Raw genomic sequence first — 18,293 nt, 5'->3', positions numbered from 1 at the left:
TTTGGTGTAGAATTGTCTCCACAGAACTGCAGTTTAACATTTGCCCTTAATGTTTAATTGACAGTCAGAAGATGGGTTTCATTTATGATTAGGAAGGGCTATGTCCAGATGAACATACCTCCATATTTTTGAATACCACTGAAATCACTATTTATTATGTATTTTTTTGTCTCTTGGAAAGGCCTACCAGCCAAATTTCTCTTTGGACTCAGAAAAACATAGTCTCTGGCGAATGTTTATGTTTATTTTTGAGGTGTAGTATGTTAGTGGAAAGAATGTAGACCTTGAAAATCTGAATTCTAATACAAATCTTGGGTAAGAGCTCATTAGATTTTTGATCTTACACGGGTTATTTCTTAACCTCCCACCGTCTCTGTTATCACATCTGAAAAAAGGAATAATAAACTATGTCACAGGGTATAGGGTGCTGAACACACTGTCTGACATACCTCAAGGAACTTTACCCTCCATATTTCTCCCCTTTTATTAGACAAAGTTGTGTAGCACATCTTGTTTCTACATTGGCTTTGGTGGCTGGACGCTTAGGCTGTTCTGCGCTTAATTGCGATAGCTTTCCTCAGCTATGTTATTTAAGTTCTCATTCTTTCTCTTTCTTTTTCTTTTTTTTATTTTAAATTTTATTTATTTTTGGCTGCATTGGGTGTTCGTTCCTGGGCGCAGGCTTTCTCTAGTTGGGGCAAGTGGGGGCTCCTCTTTGTTGCAGTGCGTGGGCTTCTCATTGCGGTGGCTTCTCTTGTGGAGCACAGGCTCTAAGCGCGCGGGCTTCAGTAGTTGCAGCACGTGAGCTCAGTAGTTGCGGCACACGGGCCCTAGAGCATGTGGGCTTCAGTAGTTGCAGCCTGTGGGCCCAGGGCATGTGGGCTTCAGTAATGTGACTTGGGGGCTCTAGAGCGCAGGCTCAGTAGTTGTGGCGCACGGGCTTAGTTGCTCCGGGGCATGTGGGATCTTCCCGGACCAGGGCTCGAACCCGTGTCCCCTGCATTGGCAGGCGGATTCTTAACAACTGCGCCACCAGTTTCTTACTATTTTATTTTTTAATGGTTTTGTAATTTTAATTATTTGTTATAAACTATTTTAATTTAGGTTTTGAAGTTGGTAACACATAAAAATATAAAAAGGATTTATTTTGCACAAATATACATGTAGAAATATAGAGCATATGTGATACATATTCTTTCATTGCCTGGTAAAAAGTTAGGAGAAGGCAGGGGAGTGTCACATCTTTCTTCTTTCTCCTCCTTTCTTTTATATATGCAAAACTTAAAGAAGAAAATTACAGATGTAGTTGTCGTTTCACCACCCAGACATAGCCACTGTTAACAGTTTGGTGTATCTTCTCCCAGAGTTAGTATGTGTGCATAGTTATATTTTACTTCACTCACTTAAAATTTCATGTTCATTTTCCTATATCTTTTATTTTTAAAAAACATGTTTTTTAATGTGGCATTGTATTTTTTCTTGTGAATGAACAAGCATTCTTAAATTATCAGATATTGTTTCCATTATTAAGCATAATGGTTAGGGAAATGTTTTTAAATCATTTTGTGCATTTCAGGTTATTTTCTTAGGATGAATTCCTAGAATTTAATTGTAATTAAAGAATCAAATGGTAGAAATTTTAAAAAGTATCTTCATATATATTGCCTAAATTTCTCTCCGGAAAGGTTATGCTGAATTTATACCTTCATCAGCAATATATGAGAATGTCTATTTTATTAAACCCTGTAGACACTAGACATTGTCATTAAAAACAGCAATTTTATAGATGAAAAAAGGTATCACACTATTTTAATTTACATTTCACTGAATATTGGTAGATCAACTTTTTTTCATTTTGTTTTGCCATGTATATTTCTTTGCTTTTTTTTTGTTTTGGTCTATATCTTATGCCTCCCCACCCCTTTTTTTTGCTAGCTTTTTTCAATTATTTTGAAATTATTTGGTGGAGATGAGTTTAGAAGTTAGAGTTAAAATATGACAGGGGTGTATTTTCAGGAAAAAAAAAGAATACCACAAGATTCATAAATCATGTTCTGGGATGGTTTAAAAGAATCATTATAAAAATGAAATAGTCTGTTTATTTTATATACTCAGGCAGTATGTGAATACATGTCCTGAAAATTCATGTGTATGTGTAAAGTTTCTTTTTAAAAGTACATGGGGGTTGCTGTATTTTTCTGTGACTTGTTTTTTGTACCTATAAAGTGCCTTATAGATAATTTTGTGTTAGTACATATAGCTCGGCCTCATTTTTATTTGCTGCATATTATTCCACAGTATGCATTTGCCATATTCACTTATGTTTTATATAACTTACATCATATACAGTGATTACATGAGTACACATAAAATACTCTTAGAAGTTTTAATTTACAGGAACCATTTATATGTTTTATTTTAACATTAATTTCATATACTTTTAATTTAGATACTAAAAACCCTCCAAAAGATACCATATTTCATTTGTGTTGTACGGTAGGGCAGGGTCTGTCTCATGTGCACCTTTTGTCACCTCAGACCCTAGCTCAGGGCCTTTACACCTTGGAGATCCCTGTTCATGCTACTTGATTGTACAAATACTCCTCAACTTTGTCAAGAATGGTTTTGAAATTTTACCTGGGAAGACTGTATATGGTAAAACTAAAGAGTAATGTGATTTAAATTATATCTTGAATTTACAGTTGATCCTTGAGCGATACGGGTTTGAACTGCACAGGTCCACTTATATGTGGATTTGTTTTCAGTTAATACATACTGCAGTCCTACACAGTCCATGGTGGGTTGAATCCTCTGGTGCAGAGGGCTGGCTGTAAAGTTGAATCTGGCTGGTGCAGATTTTCCATTGCACAGGGCAGGGGGTTGGGGCTGGGATCGGCGTCCCTGACCCCCACGGTGTTCAAGGGTCAACTGTACTAGATTTAGTTAAAACAAAATGAACCAATAAAGCGATGAATTTTCCGTTGTGCGTGATAAATTGACTATAAAGATCCAAAAGAAACTCTCAAAAGGTTTTCAGTGAAATGGTTAATTTGTATAGTCTCAAGGAATTTTATGAAGAGTTAAAATTGCTTTGAATCCTGTGTGATAACGATTTGAGCTTTATCTAAAAATATAAAACAAAACCTGTTTAGGTAACTATTAGATATCAGTATCAGTATTAATAAGATGATTAAGGACATAGGCTATTTAAATCTGTATAAATTTAATTAGGTGATTTACATTATTTGAGGAAAACAGAACATTACTGCCACCTGGAGGACTTTTCCTTTCTAACCTTCTGTGTCATTCAGCAGGAGCATTTGACTGTGAATTTAAAACCTCACAACTCAAGAGTACAAACAAAACAAAGATGGCATGTGTTGTACTGTCTGTTCAGATAGGGTTAATGTTTATCTTTGTTCAGTTTCATTTGAATATTGTTAGATTGTAGAATATTACTGCCCTGTGAATACTACTAGTGAAACACTTATAATTTTATTTATATATCTTCAAATCTAAGATCTAGAAGGCAGGGATGTTGAATTCCTGCTCTTGTAGTTTGTATTCCTGACTTGCCCTTAGATGGGGTCCTGCTCAGTCCTTCAGGTCCCTGCAGACTAGAGTGTGCCTTTTGCTAATTGTCAGCTTGTCTAGATAGGTTGCGTTCGGATAACATAATTGAAAAGACTTTTTTTTTATTATGATAGTATGCAGAAAAAGTGGGGAAGGGAGAGTGGAAGAGTGATTTTTTTGAATTAATGAGGGATTGCTAAATGAATTCTTGACTACTATTTCTAACCTAAAATAAAAAAATAATAGACCTGATTTTTGGTTGTTGTGTACTTCATGTGCAAGCTTCAAAGACTTAGGATTTTTTTAGTGACTGAGAAGAAATTAACTGGCATATTTCTCTTCTGTAAGATAACTTTGTTTTCAAGAGGCAAGCTATGCAAGTACACATAAATGGCTAAGGATTGTAATAACCCGGACCATTCATGAACTTATTTCTTCTTTTGCTTAATGATTAGTCATTTTACTGTGGCTTCTACTGAGGTAGAACAATATCAGCCAATTTTATCACCTACATGCCTGATGGGCTTCTAATATTTGAGGCAGAAATAAGGCTTTTGAAGATACTGAGACTCTTCCACACCTTTGTTTTAAAAGTTATGTCAGATGTAACTTGTTTTAAAGCTATGCAAATGCATAGTGTGCTTGATTTTTTTTGTTGCCTTTTTTAAAATATTACAGTCAAACATTAGAAATAAGAGCACAAGTTGCAGATGCCTTCTTATCCAAGTTCCAGCTGTCTTCTGATGAAATGAGTCTTCTCCGAGGTACAAGAGAAGGACCTATCACTGAGGTATTTGGCTTTCTGTTAAAATCACTTAAAGCATAGCAGTTACAGATGTTATAGAGAAATCACTCTTTTTTAAGGCTTTATTTTACCACCTAAAATTTTTTTTGATTTAAAAATGTTTTTAAATTTAGCAATTAAGGTGCATATTTTAAATTACCTTATTTTTCAAAGCAATACATATACTTTTTTTTGGTTGTTTTTAGAAGTCAAAGAGTACAACATGGCTTACAAAGAAAACCTACATCACCTATCCCACTCCTTCCCATCTCTGAGTCCTTTGGCAACCATTTTCAATCTTGTTAATTGCTTCTTTTGTAAATTCTGTATTCTAGATCTATAGTTAAAAAGAATATGCTTTAATTTTAAAGGATTTTTTCAAGGCATTGGGAAGAGTAAAACAGATTCATAATGATGTCAAAGTTCTCTTGCGTACAAACCAACAAACAGCAGGGTGAGTACCCTTTTCAGTTCATGATTGTTACCTTTTATATTTCCAAAATTTAAAGATTTTCTAGGTTCTTCTTAAAGTATATGACATTATGACATTTTGTGAAATAGAAGTTTAATCTTTATGTATCTTTGGATAAGGAGGAAGTTATACCCTGATACGTTTAGAGTAAAACAGCAGTTGGGTATCTAAGTGATGGTGTTAAACTTGGTGAAATTTAATTATAAAAATTTACTGAAAAATTATTCCACAAGATGATAAAAAGTTAATAGGCTATAACCAAATCACTCTAATTAAATAAAGTGATTAGGTTCTTAGATGTATTCAATAGCTATTGGCTAAAACTTTTTAATAAATTATAATAAACCTTTAATTTTTTTAGTTTAGAAATTATGGAACAGATGGCCTTGCTTCAAGAAACATCTTATGAAAGACTTTACCGGTGGGCTCAGAGTAAGTGATTTCTTTTATGCAGTCTAGATTCATGAATATTAGTGTTTGATTTTGTTATTTCACTTAGTCTTTACTTGATATCATTTTGTTCTTAGTAATCAAAAACTATTTTTTTTAAAAAAAACTTTATATTTGAACGTATTGTCTTTGTATTTGTCTCATAAACATCTGCTATCATTCAAGCACTGTCTATGATTAAGTATGGAAATAAAAAAATAAAGTCAGTATTTCTGCCCCAGATTATCTTAAAGTTGATTAGACATTTTTTTGTTATTTACATGACATGTTATTTACATGTAATAGTTACTACAACTATTATAAATGGTGAGTTTTTCTATTACTGCTGTAACAAATTTAACATAATCTTAATGGCTTAAAACAACACAAATTTATTATTTTATAGTTCTGTAGCCAGAAATCACCATGCTAAAATTAAAATGTGGGCAGGGCTGCATTCATTTCTGGAGGCTCTAAGGAGTAGTCTGTTTCCTTGCTCATTCAGTTTGTTGGCATAACTTAGTTCTTTGAGTCTGAGGACTGAGCTCTGAGTTGCCTTGCTGGCTGTCACTGAGGGTCTTTCCCAGCTTCTAGAGGCTGCCTGCATTCTTTGGCTTCTGGCCCCTTCCTCCATCTTCGAAGCCAGTAATGGGTAGATGGAGTCACTTTCTCACTTTGAATCTCTCCTGCCTCTTCTTCCATCTCATATCTCTTAACTCTTCTGCTAGCCTTTTTTACTTTTAAGACCTGTATGATTACCTTGGACCCACTTGGGTAATCTGGGAAAATGTCCCTATTTTAAGGTCTGTCACCTTAATTCCATCTGCAAAGTCCCTTTTGCCACGTAAGATGGCATATTCACAGGTTTCAGGGATTAGGGATCTTTGGAGGACCATTATTTTGCCTATCACAAATGGTTTATTTGCTTTAGATTTGCTTTAAAATGTTTCAGTAGTCTGTTCATAGAATTGCCTGTTAAAAACAAAGTAGATAGTTAAGACTTCAAGAATGGAACATGTGCCCAGGATATTTTAATAGATGTTACCAGCTGACTGTTGGAAGGAGTTGGGATTAAATCCAGTTAACCAGTACACTTGTACTTGACTGTGAAAAACCTTATTATCTGTTTCAGATGATTTACTCTTTATCTCCAAAATTTGTTTCTTTTTTTTTTTAATATTTATTTATGTACGTATGTATGGCTGTGTTGGATCTTCGTTGCTGCACACGGGCTTTCTCTAGTTGCGGCGAGCAGGAGCTACTCTTCGTTGCGGTGTGCAGGCTTCTCATTGCGGTGGCTTCTCTTGTAGCGGTGCACAGGCTCTAGGTGCGTGGGCTTCAGTAGTTGTGGTGCGCGGGCTTCAGTAGTTGTGGTGCGCGGGCTTCAGTAGTTGCGGCTCGCGGGCTCTAGAGCGCAGGCTCAGTAGTTGTGGCGCGTGGGCTCAGTTGCTCTGCGGCATGTGGGCTTTTCCCAGACCAGGGATCGAACCTGTGTCCCCTGAATTGGCAGGCAGATTCTTACCCACTGCGCCACCAGGGAAGCCCCAAAATTTGTTTCTTTTTCTACTTCTCTTGTTTGCACTGTTTACTCCTATTTGGAGTATGGTCTAGCTTTCCCTCTTTATATCCAAATCCTACCTCAGTCTTCAAAGTCAGGCTTAGGTTCTACATCTTCCTGGAACTCTCCACAACTGCATTAAATCATAGTGGCTTTTCCCGTCTCTGAACACTAACTGCTGAATATATTTATTTGGTATTCAGTAATTTACTACTCTAACATAACTTTTCGTATATGTATGTCTTAGCTCTCCAGTTAGATTTCTGTTTTCATAAAGGCAAGGACATTGCCTCATATTTCTTTGTGCTCCCATGACGTCTAACATGGAAGTTCCAAACTGACATTCTGACTCCTAAGGACTCTGGAGTCATTGTAAGATAGCTCCAATCCCATACACGTGTATGTTTTTCTCAGTCAGTGTATGCTAGAAAAATATACTGCTAGTGTGAGGTCCTCATATTCCAAAAGGTTGGGAACTTCTGAACATACTCTGAGATTTTTGAGCAGAGTAGACATGTAATAAGTATTTTATAGATAGGATAGTAAAATAAAGGACATATTGGTGTAGAGATTTTTTAAACAGTTTGAAATTATAATCTTAATACTATATATTAGTTACCCATATAAACATTTTAGCAAACTGCTTGAAGATTGCTCCCAAGGTAAGGAACTGGTAATATGTGTTTGGTACTACCTTCCCTCCTTGACATTGCCATGTGTATAGCAGTTATTTAGTGCATGTTTGTTCATTGACTGGTTTTTTCAGAACCCTAGTTTTTTATAATAATAAAATATGTGTGGGTTTCCTTGGTGGCACAGTGGTTAAGAATCCACGTGCTAATGCAGGGGACATGGGTTCGAGCCCTGGTCCGGGAAGATCCCATATGCTGTGGAGCAACTAAGCCTGAGCGCCACAACTACTGAGCCTGCGCTCTAGAGCCTGTGAGCCACAACTGCCGAGCCCACGTGCTGCAACTGCTGAGGCCCACGCACCTGGAGCCTGTGCTCCACAACAAGAGAGGCCACCGCAATGAGAAGCCCGCGCACCGCAACGAAGAGTAGCCCCCGCTTGCTTCAACTAGAGAAAGCCCATGCGCAGCAACAAAAACCCAACACAGCCAAAAAGAAAAAAAAAAAGAAAAAAAAAATATGTATGTGGTATGCCAGATAGCAGATGTGGTCATTTGAAGTTATATAGGTATTTAAGCTTACATTTTTAGTTTGACAGCATGAACTAGTTTTTGATTGGCATGCTCTCTAGGCTTTTCCAGGCATTTTTTTAATGCAGTATTTAGACTCTGGCTGTACAACAGATGTAATAAAGACCTAATTTTAATTTAACAAGTGTTATAATGTTATAATGATTATATAACACAATAAGTGTTACAATGATTTTTCAGGTGAATGCAGAACATTGACACAAGAATCATGTGACATATCTCCAGTACTGACTCAGGCAATGGAAGCCCTGCAGGATAGACCTGTCTTATATAAGTGGGTGACTTTTTCCTAATTAAAAAAAAAAAAAACTTACTTTTTCTTTGATAATTTACATTGACTTTCAGTATTATCAAATTCATATACAATAGTTTGAGCAATATAATAATTTACAGTGATGTTTTTATCTCATCTCGGTACCATTGGGGCATCAGCTTATTTGCATATTATTACTTGCTGTAGAATGCAACATGGAGATGAAAACCAAGGTGTCCCTGTATCTAGAATACCTCTTATTTGTGTAGAGGCTAAGGGCTTTTCCCCAATCTGTCATCTCGTTAACGACCTAGGAATTGTATGTAACTAAAACTCCTGTATCACCCCTGCCCCGGAGAGAAGGTCGAATAGACTGACAAATAATAATTACCCAGAGATGAAAAAAGAAAATTTAAAATGAGAATTCCATTAGTAGGACTCAAGAAAGAAAGAGTTCAGGTATTTGATCCTGTAAGTTATGTCAGCCATGTGCTATGTGATAATGCTTTGGATAAGAACTTTATGCATTATTAACATAAATTTTTTATTATTCTGTATTTTAATTTTCTTTTACTTTTCATATAAAATAGAAGTAAATACCTTTTTACTTTTAATGCCTGGAATAGTATGGAAATAGGAAGACCAAGCGGGGAGTTAAAATTCAGGAAACAGAAAGCCAGGGGACTCCTGCATAGGCATTAACCCTGCTCTGAGTCATGCCTTTCATATGCTTATATATTTTTAGAGGATTTCCTTCTTACTCTGTTTTCTGATTGGAGCATTACTTGTCCTGTAATAAGGTTCCAGAACACAAATGCTGGACAGCTACATAAAACAATAACAGCCCAGTGCTACTTACTGAGTACTCACTATGTGTTAAGCACAGTTCTAAGTGCGGCAGACTTAACATCAATAAAACGTTGCCTTCAAATTGCTTTGTTTTATTGAACAAATAAACAGATCCACTTTAATGAATATATTAATTGCTTTTCTAAAAGTCAAGTCTCAAGTGCTTTGTGGCTCAAGTAGTCTGTGGTGGGGAAGGGAGTGAATATTAGAGGAAATTCCCCCCAGGAAGTAGGTATGAAATGACTTCTTAAGGTTGATAAGCATTTTCCAGGACGAAAAGGGAGGAGAGAACATCCCAGGTTGAGGGAACAGCAGGTGCAAAGGTGTGGGTTGAGGAGGAACATGTACCTTTAGGAAACTGCAAAAGCTTGCCCTGGCTGTTGGGTTAGTAGCAGGAGCTGGATCATAATAGCCCCGCATGTTGTGCAGGTGCCTGTGATAAGCTGATGTTCACTCTTGACCACCAGCTCAGCAGATCTTATCGACTTCGAAATTTCTTTCCCAGCTTTTTCATTGTAAGGTATTGGTGTTTGATTATGAGAGTCTTTTGGTACTTAAAACATTTGGTGTTTGTTTAATAATGTGTAACATTGTCCACAGATTCATAATTGTTCACAAGGTTAATCTTTTTAAAAAAAATGCCTTTGTCTGTTTTGGGCATCTGAAAAGGTCAGCTGACTTCTACTATATAAACATATTTTTTCTAAATTTTGATTCTTGATCAACACTTGGAAAGGAGCAATATTGCATAATGGTTTAAAAGGTGGGCTCTGAGTTAGATTTTTTGATGAACCCGTGCACCTTTATAAGCTTCAGTTTCTCGAGCTGTAAAATGAGGATAAAAATAGTGCCTGTCTTGCCGGGTTGTTGGGAAGATTAAATTAGAATGTTCCCATAAGGTGTTTAGCATAATGCTTTGCTCATCACAAAATATTAGCTATTATTTCTATTTTGAAAGGAGATAAACTGGAAAGTTTTCAACTAAAGAGAAGTGTATTTAAGGCCTGCACGACAGTAAGGCAAAATGCTTGAAAGACAAAGAATAGAACTAAAATAGGCAAAGACTTATCTCCCAAGGGCAGACAGGGGATGGGGGCAGTAGTGCAGTATGGAAGGTTGTAAGAAGCATTTGCGGGTTGAATGGGGAAGCGGGAGGACTTTAGTGACAGTTAAGTACCATAAGATGAATAAAAAAGAGAAAAAAAGAGAAAATGGGCCTTTCATCTTAAGTATCACCTATTTCCAAAAGTGGTGGTTTCTTTAAATTTAGGGAAAACTTAATAGTATATCATGTTAACCACCAGATGGCACTATATGAACTTGATTTAAGTGATGTGTAAAAGCTTCACTGTTCATTAGTGTGTCTCACATGTGTAAGTATCACGTACAAGAAAATGTCAGTTATTGAAGTCTTTGGGGAAAGTTGCCATACTCAGTTTTTCTTAGGTATTATATAACTGGAATGCTAATGCATTATTGACTTTTAATAAATCAAGTACAGAAGTTTCTTCAGAAAGAAATTTATTACAAGTAGAAATGAACAAATTGATGTTGTCTTCTTTCCATTGGTAAACCTTCAGCATATAAATTATTAAAGAACATAGTAATATGTGCAATGCTGATTTTTCTTCATTTTTTTATTTGTTGCATTTCTTAGAGAGGTTTTTACACTATTTTATCTTTTAATTCTTTTTTGGACAAATTTTTTCATCTTTTAATTTGCTTTTTGACCAGAATTTTTCTTTTTCTACTATGGCTAGATATAAAAAAAATGGAGATTTAAATTTTTATTTTAACTAGAGGCATTTTAGAATATTTACATAATTTTAACAGTCACCTTTGTAAAGCTGCATTTTCGGTTTTTGACCTTTGTTGGAAGAGAATCCGTTTTGGTCAAAGAAATTTTCTTCTGTCTCTCGGAAAAGATGTTTCATGTCTTCAGGTATCATTGAAGGTTCCTTTTAGTTCATGCTGTTCTTCAAATTATACCTATTGCAGGAAAATAAGCATTAATATTGTTTATTTATATTTTGTAGTAAACAGATTCTAGTGTGTGTCAGGCTTCTTAAATTGCCCCTCCCCCCATTTAAAATGCCAGTGGATTCACTGGTTTCCAATATAACTTGTGGTCACAGTGAATAGTCCTAGAAACAGAAGTTACATTGTTTCTGTTTATTACACAGCCATTTGGGTCCAGAGGGTGAAGATTAGTTTTACATATTTAAGAAGTTAAAAGTTTGTGAATTTTGTGCTGTCATAAGGAGTCGTCTGATCACAAGTCATTTCATGGAATTGATGATCATTTAAAGCAGGGGCCCCCAACCCCCCGGGCTGCAGACCGGTACGGGTCCTCGGCCTGCTAGGAGCCACGGGGCCGCACAGCCGGGGGTGAGCGGTGAGCTAGCGAGGCTTCCTCTGCCGCTCCCTGTCGCCCGCGTTACAGCCTGAGCCATCCCACCCCCCCCCCCCCCCCCCCGGCCCTTCTGTGGAAGAATTGTCTTCCACGAAACGGGTCCCTGGTGCCGAAAAGGTTGGGGACCGCTGATTTAAAGGAATGCATTCTTTACCCTGAACTTTATAATTTGACAGCATGAGGCAAAAAATAGAAATAAGCATTTTGGTTCTAATTTATTTGAAAAAATAGAAAGTGAATGCAAGGCAATTGTGTACCTTAGCAACACTTAGCTTGATACTGCGTTTTCATCTTGACGTATATCTGGTATGTCACTTCAGGGTATTTCAAAACCATTTCTGCCTCTGTTACTGATTCCAAATCCCAGCATTCTTTCTTAGGCATAAAAAGATGCACCTTTAGGTTGAATTATCATTATGATAAAGTTATTTCATAAATATTTTTTGTTGTTTAAAACAGTATTGCTTGAGAGAATTGTGTAAAAAAGCTTTAGATATCTTAGAAAGTGCATGAATAGTTTGATGTAACCATTAGGAAGAAAAGCAACTGTTTGTTAATAACTTGTTTCTTCTAGGTATACCTTAGATGAGTTTGGAACAGCCAGAAGAAGTACAGTTGTTCGTGGATTTATCGATGCTCTTACAAGAGGGGGCCCAGGAGGTACACCTAGACCCATTGAAATGCACTCCCATGACCCTTTGAGGTATAGTAGTCAGACAGTATTGGAGTATTCGATGTTTTTCTGAAGGAAATCTTTACTAACATTTAGTTTTTTCATTAGATATGTAGGAGATATGTTGGCTTGGCTCCATCAGGCCACTGCTTCTGAAAAAGAACACCTTGAAGCTCTCTTAAAGCATGTAACTACACAAGGTGGGTCCTCTGATTGTTACCGCTCATGCCCAGATCTAGTAAATCACGCAGGACTTCTCTGTTTCTGTTCTTATTGCTGTTTTCTTCTCGGAGGTAAACTCTTCACACTGGGTGATTTAGTAAGCATCCTAATTAAACTTCCTGTCTCTCGTTTCCCCCTTTTTCTGCTAGTAGACTTTCTTTTCCATCACTTTCATTTTGTCACACAGCTGATCACATTTTTATACTGGACCCTCGGGACCTTTCCTTGTAAGCCTAGACCCCTCTGCTTCACTTTTAAGGCACCTCTGGAGTGCCTGGCCTACATTACCTCAGCCACCATCCTTTAAAGGCAAAAGGTGATGTTCTCTTCATTTTATTTATGAGTACACAGGCTCAGTCAGTGACTGGCTTAAGGTCATTAAGCTACGACTTCTTTCATTTCTACTATCCAGCCCCTTTTTTCATTCTCATGTGACTATTTTAAAGTTTTTTGAATAATTACCTATGTACTGGGACTTCCCTGGTGGTCCAGTGGTCAAGAATCCGCCTTCCAGTGCAGGGAACGCGGGTTTGATCCCTGGTCGGGGAACTAAGATCCCGCATGCTGCGGGGCAACTAAGCCCGTGCGCCACAACTAGAGAGCCTGCGTGCCGCAAACTACAGAGCCCATGCGCCCTGGAGCCTGCGCGCCGCAACTAGAGAGAAGCCCACATGCTGCAATGAAGAGCCTGCGCGTCGCAGCGAAAGATCCTGCATGCCTCAGAGAAGACCCAGCGTGCCGCAACTAAGACCTGATGCAGCCAAATAAATAAATAAATAAAAAATAATTAGCTATGTACTAAATATACCTAAAATTTTGGTCTTGATTTCAAAGAAGAAAAATGATTATTTTTGAGTTGCAAACGTCTGTTTACAGAATTTCAAATCTTCTTAGTTGTGACTACCTTAAGACGCCTGTTGTAGAAGGGGTTAGTAGATAATTAAGTTGCTCTGGCTTTGATAGGAAATGAAGAGAGATGTTGTGGCTGGTATCACTTACCTATTTTGAACAGCTCAGCCCCACGTCATCCTGGTTCAGCACGTCATCTGCAGGAGAGGCCAGTGTACGAATGGGTGCAGGACTTAACCTCCTCGTTTTTAACTCTTTGATATTGAGACTAGATTCAGCATATATGATAGGTTGGCACAAAGTCTGCACTTTTTAAAGTTGTTTTCTGTTATGCTAATTACCCAGTTTAAAAGAATGTATTTGTTAAAAGATGTAGGAAAATTTACATGAGAGGTAACATTAAGAAGTGGGAAGAAAATAATTGGAGTTAGAAATAAGTTATTCTGTGGGAATGGCATGAATTCTTCTAAACCTGAGTCTCTCCATCTGTAAAAAATGAAGGTGGTTACAAGCAGTACATGTCAAGTACCCAGTACAGACCTCGATAAATAGTCAATAATCAGTAAATGTTGGTTTTTCCATTAGATTGCAAGGCGTGTTTTCCATCTTTATACCCGTAGTTTGTGTGCTTAGCACTGCTGCCTAGAGTAAGGAGTTTGTGGAACGAATGCTAATACATCTGCACATCACCTCCTTCAGTTAATAAATTTCAGTCTGTTTTTCATACATTTACTCTTTTTCACGAAGAAATAATGTTCATTAATCAACAGTCAAATCAATTGATAAGGCTTTAGACTCATATTAATATAATTAGTAATGTCCTAAAGATATTAAACTTAATAAAATATCGTTAATTGTTATTTTAAATGTTTATTAATGCCATTAATCATATGTATTAGTGTTTGTTAATTTTCTAAACTTATGTGAAGCAAAGTGTAATATGGAAAAAAAATTTTAGTTATGTTATAATTAATTGTAGGTGTTGAAGAAAATATTCAAGAAGTTGTTGGACATATTACTGAGGGTGTGTGCAGGCCTCTAAAGGTAAAATAGTTTGTTTTTATATATGTTATATGGTAGCTGGTTAAATTAGTGACTTATTCTGATTTTAAAGAAACCAGCTTGAATTCAGGCTGTAATTTTGTCAAATTAACACATGTAGGGTAATAAAACACATTTTAAAATAATCATTGCCAATTTTCTATGCAAGAGGTTTTTGTATACTCATATACATGTATTTATAAAATATCATTTTAGCAGATCACATTCGTTAGTATTATGACGGACTCCAAAATCTAAATGTTTTCAAAAGCATTTGTTTATTGAACATCTCTTGTGTATGTCCTGTTCTACCAAATGCTGCAGAGATGTAAGAGAACCAGAAAGCACAATGTCTGTGTTTAGAATCCAGTTAGGAAACAAGAAGACACATATGTTATCAGCAGCTTAATAAGCATAGATGTAATATAATATGTAAGTAAGCACATTCAGTGTGGTTTAGATTGTATTTGTTAATTAGGGAATATAAAGTAAGGGAAAGATTAGTGAGGGATGGATTTTAATTAGAAAAGATTCCTAGTAGTTAAACTTGAGCATGTCAAGTTAATCTTGAACTAGATCTGAGATATTGCCCTGGCAGTATTATAATTGGCCAAATAGGTTGGTGCTAATTCAAGATTTATCTGCTTTCCTATTCTCTAACAGAAAGAAACTTGGTATAGTTGTTTAAAGAGAAGATTTTTTTTTTCATTTTTTTCCTTAATATTCATTCATAGAGCAGTACCTTTTCACTGATAATCTGTTTTTAGGAATGTAACAGCTGCTTTGCAATTTAGTGCTAAGCTAAATTCCATTATATGCTGGTGAAAAACCTCAAGATGACCTCATTGTATTGATTATTTCTGATAGCAATAGCCTTGAACCAAATTCTGTAGGTAATGGATCATTTTTTTGTAGAGCATATCTGTGCTAAAGTTTCTGTGTTGTTTTACCATCCTCTATGATTTGATATTCAGAAATTCTTTATTTAGAAGGAATTTTGTGATTTCTGCAATAATAAAATTTAATCTTTTTAATGCTATTCGTACCACATGTGATTAATGAAGAAAAGTTACACTTTTAAGAAATGTTTAGTTTTTTCTTACGTGTTTTTTAATAGGTTCGAATTGAACAAGTAATAGTTGCTGAACCTGGGGCAGTTTTATTATATAAAATTTCTAACCTCCTCAAATTTTATCACCATACAATCAGGTAAGTGGAAAGGTTAAATGTGCTTGTTAAATCCCATGTGACACCTCTTTCAGTTAGAACACAGTGTAATATTTTTTGTGTGTATATTCTATGCATGACTTAAGTGTAAATAGTAGAACCTCCACACCATATGAATCATTATATGCACATTATACATACTGTACTTTTGAGGTCCATCATTTCCTTTTCCCTTTCTTCAAGCATAAGTACACACACACACACATACACACATTTGCACACACAAATGCAGCAGTGTAAGTCTATAATATAAGTATTTTTTGAGTCCTCCTGTATTAGTAAAAGAGATCCATGGCACCTAAAGCAACTATATATTATACTCAGAATAGGGCATAATTAGTAAAATGTCCTATTCTGGATGTTTACATAAATTCTTCTTTAACATTTAGTTTTCCATTAGTGATAAAACAGAACGATAGCTTTATCTCCTCTAAGTAATAGCTGTCTTATCTTCTCTAAATAAAAGTGACTTTATAGATAAGACAAGTGATTCTTATCAGATAAAATATGATCTTCAACTCCAAAATTTGCATTCATTTTCACCTTGCAAATATCTTTTGGTGGTATACATACACTTGAGCCTTATTGTAGATGTCACTATAAGATCGTTATATGTGTAGTTGTGTTAAAAGTGTTCTTCCAAGCTATGTTTTTGATAGTTTTCATATTAGCCTATTAAAAAATGATTTAAAATTACTTTTTATCAAGCATGCCAGTATCAGGAACAGAAGAGTCACTTTCAGTACATGAATAGGAGAATATAATAGGGAGTTGTTTTATATACATGCTTGTCTTACATTCTGCCAAAAATGAGAAACCCCATTGGATAAGTCTAAGAAATATCCTTGTAATATAAAATTGAGAATTATGGAATGTAGAATAATTATTTCAAAATGTTATCAGATTTTTCATAATTAGTCTTAATATATTGCTATTTAGGTAGCTGTATAAAAATTGAGAAGCTTTATAATTTACAGGTGTGTTATTGATACGGTATAACAGTTTTAATTTAAAAAACTCAGTATTTAAAAATTATTTTCTCAATAGAGCTATTGATGGAATGGCTTCCTTAAAATTAAAATCAGATCTTCTTGGAAAATCAAGACATGCATTTACTATAATAGAGGAAAAATAGAGACATGGGTTTGCATATTATAAGTGTCTGTTCTAACCCACTGCTTTTCTAAGAGATTGTGAAATATTTAAAACACTGTAGTTTGTTTTCATTTGTTCATCACCTAACTTAAAAGGAAAAAACACCTCATTTTTATATGAAACTAGAGTAATTGTTTTTAATTCACAGGTTATATTCTATATAAAAACTTTTATTTAAATCTAGATCTTCTTAAAGAATTCTACTCAGTTAAAGAGCTGGGTTGTTTTGGCCTGTTTTGCAACCTGAAATATTCTTTGCTTTTAGTGGCATTGTTGGAAATAGTGCAACTACATTGTTGACTACCATTGAAGAAATGCATTTGCTGAGCAAAAAAATATTCTTCAGTAGCTTGAGTCTTCATGCCAGCAAATTAATGGACAAGGTATGTTTGGAAAATGCAATTCTTAAACTACGTGAATGTGAGTTTTTCACATTTAAAAATGTTGTTTTACTGTTTTCATATTGATGACAGTTTTTTCCCATTCCATTCAGCGTTCTTTTGAGTTCTTCCTGTGAACAACAAAATTCATTTTGAGGCGGCTTACAGGATGTAGGCTTATAATCTGTTCCTGGAACAGTGTAATTTTGAGTCATAATTGGTGGTAGACTCTCAAGCCCTAGTTTCACTACCATTTTTCAATAACCAAAAATTTGTAATTAAAGCAGACTTACTATATTTGATAGGTCAGGGCTAAAATGACATACAGATTGGAAAGCTTGAACTTTTACTAAATGTTTTTTCTAAACAGCTTATTTAAGTTTTACACTCATGGTCCAGCTTTGTCCTTATGAAATTTATGTTCCTTTGAGTTATATACTGTAATTAATTATGGAAACAAACAAGATACAAAAAACTCCCACAAAAACAAACAAGGGAACAAAAAACTCCCACAAAAACAAACAACAAAACCTGAAAGAGTTCTGTGAGAGCTAATATTTTAAATTGAGCATTGTGTTGTGCAGCAGTAAATTGGAAAGACCTTAAGGAATGGGTTTATAATGATCAAATCCTTCTTTGTTTTTATTTCATTATTAAAGACTTAAGTTTTTCAAGGATGCATCACAGTCACCATTCTGGCTTTTTTTTTTTTTTTTTTTTTTTTTTTTAATTGTACTGGTCTATCTAACAGCCTGGTTATATTAGACACAGGTTTGTAGAATAGTGTGGAACAGTCAGTAGCAATCCAATCCAAAGTACCTGGTCTATTTTTATATTCCTAAGCTCAGAGAAACCTAATAAGAGTCTGCTTTCTGACCCCCGTGCAAGACTCATATTTTTTTGGAGAAGCAGCATGAATTTGTGGAGCTGGAGTATTTTCCTTATATGTTTTCTTGTATCACAGGAAGTTTCCTAACAGTCAATCAGTTCTCATTATAGATATGTTTACATGAGTTCTTATTTAGACAGAATTTTTCTAAAATCATTCATGCATGATATAGGCTTTGCATGTGAACAAACATGTGCTTGCTAATGAGTACAAAGCAAACAATCAAGGTCTGTTGGTCTCAGGTTACTTTTCCTTTCATGGAAAATAGTCTAATAAATTGGCGATTACTATAGAATACATGTTTTA

The 18,293-nt window shown here is 35.5% G+C and overlaps 1 protein-coding gene across 5 annotated transcripts in view; it reads left to right on the top strand.

The window, feature by feature from the left end:
* Positions 1 to 18,293, top strand: part of COG6 (component of oligomeric golgi complex 6) — a 77,420-nt gene that overhangs the window by 8,573 nt on the left and 50,554 nt on the right. For all 5 annotated transcript variants that reach the window (XR_014256163.1, XM_082435020.1, XM_082435021.1 and 2 more), the window contains 9 exons: positions 4,252 to 4,363; positions 4,729 to 4,811; positions 5,191 to 5,261; positions 8,217 to 8,310; positions 12,126 to 12,254; positions 12,333 to 12,424; positions 14,275 to 14,339; positions 15,454 to 15,545; positions 16,984 to 17,101. Coding sequence is in view for 4 of the 5 variants with exons in the window: in XM_082435020.1 (XP_082291146.1) it covers positions 4,252 to 4,363; positions 4,729 to 4,811; positions 5,191 to 5,261; positions 8,217 to 8,310; positions 12,126 to 12,254; positions 12,333 to 12,424; positions 14,275 to 14,339; positions 15,454 to 15,545; positions 16,984 to 17,101 (856 nt within the window). In the remaining variant the exon portion in view is untranslated. The remainder of the gene's footprint in view (positions 1 to 4,251; positions 4,364 to 4,728; positions 4,812 to 5,190; positions 5,262 to 8,216; positions 8,311 to 12,125; positions 12,255 to 12,332; positions 12,425 to 14,274; positions 14,340 to 15,453; positions 15,546 to 16,983; positions 17,102 to 18,293) is intronic.

The sequence above is a fragment of the Balaenoptera physalus genome, assembly GCF_965194825.1.
Source record: "Balaenoptera physalus genome assembly, chromosome: 18".
NCBI classification, from domain to species: domain Eukaryota; kingdom Metazoa; phylum Chordata; class Mammalia; order Artiodactyla; family Balaenopteridae; genus Balaenoptera; species Balaenoptera physalus.
Note: the sequence above shows the minus strand (reverse complement) of the source record. Positions and strands in the feature narration are given on the sequence as shown.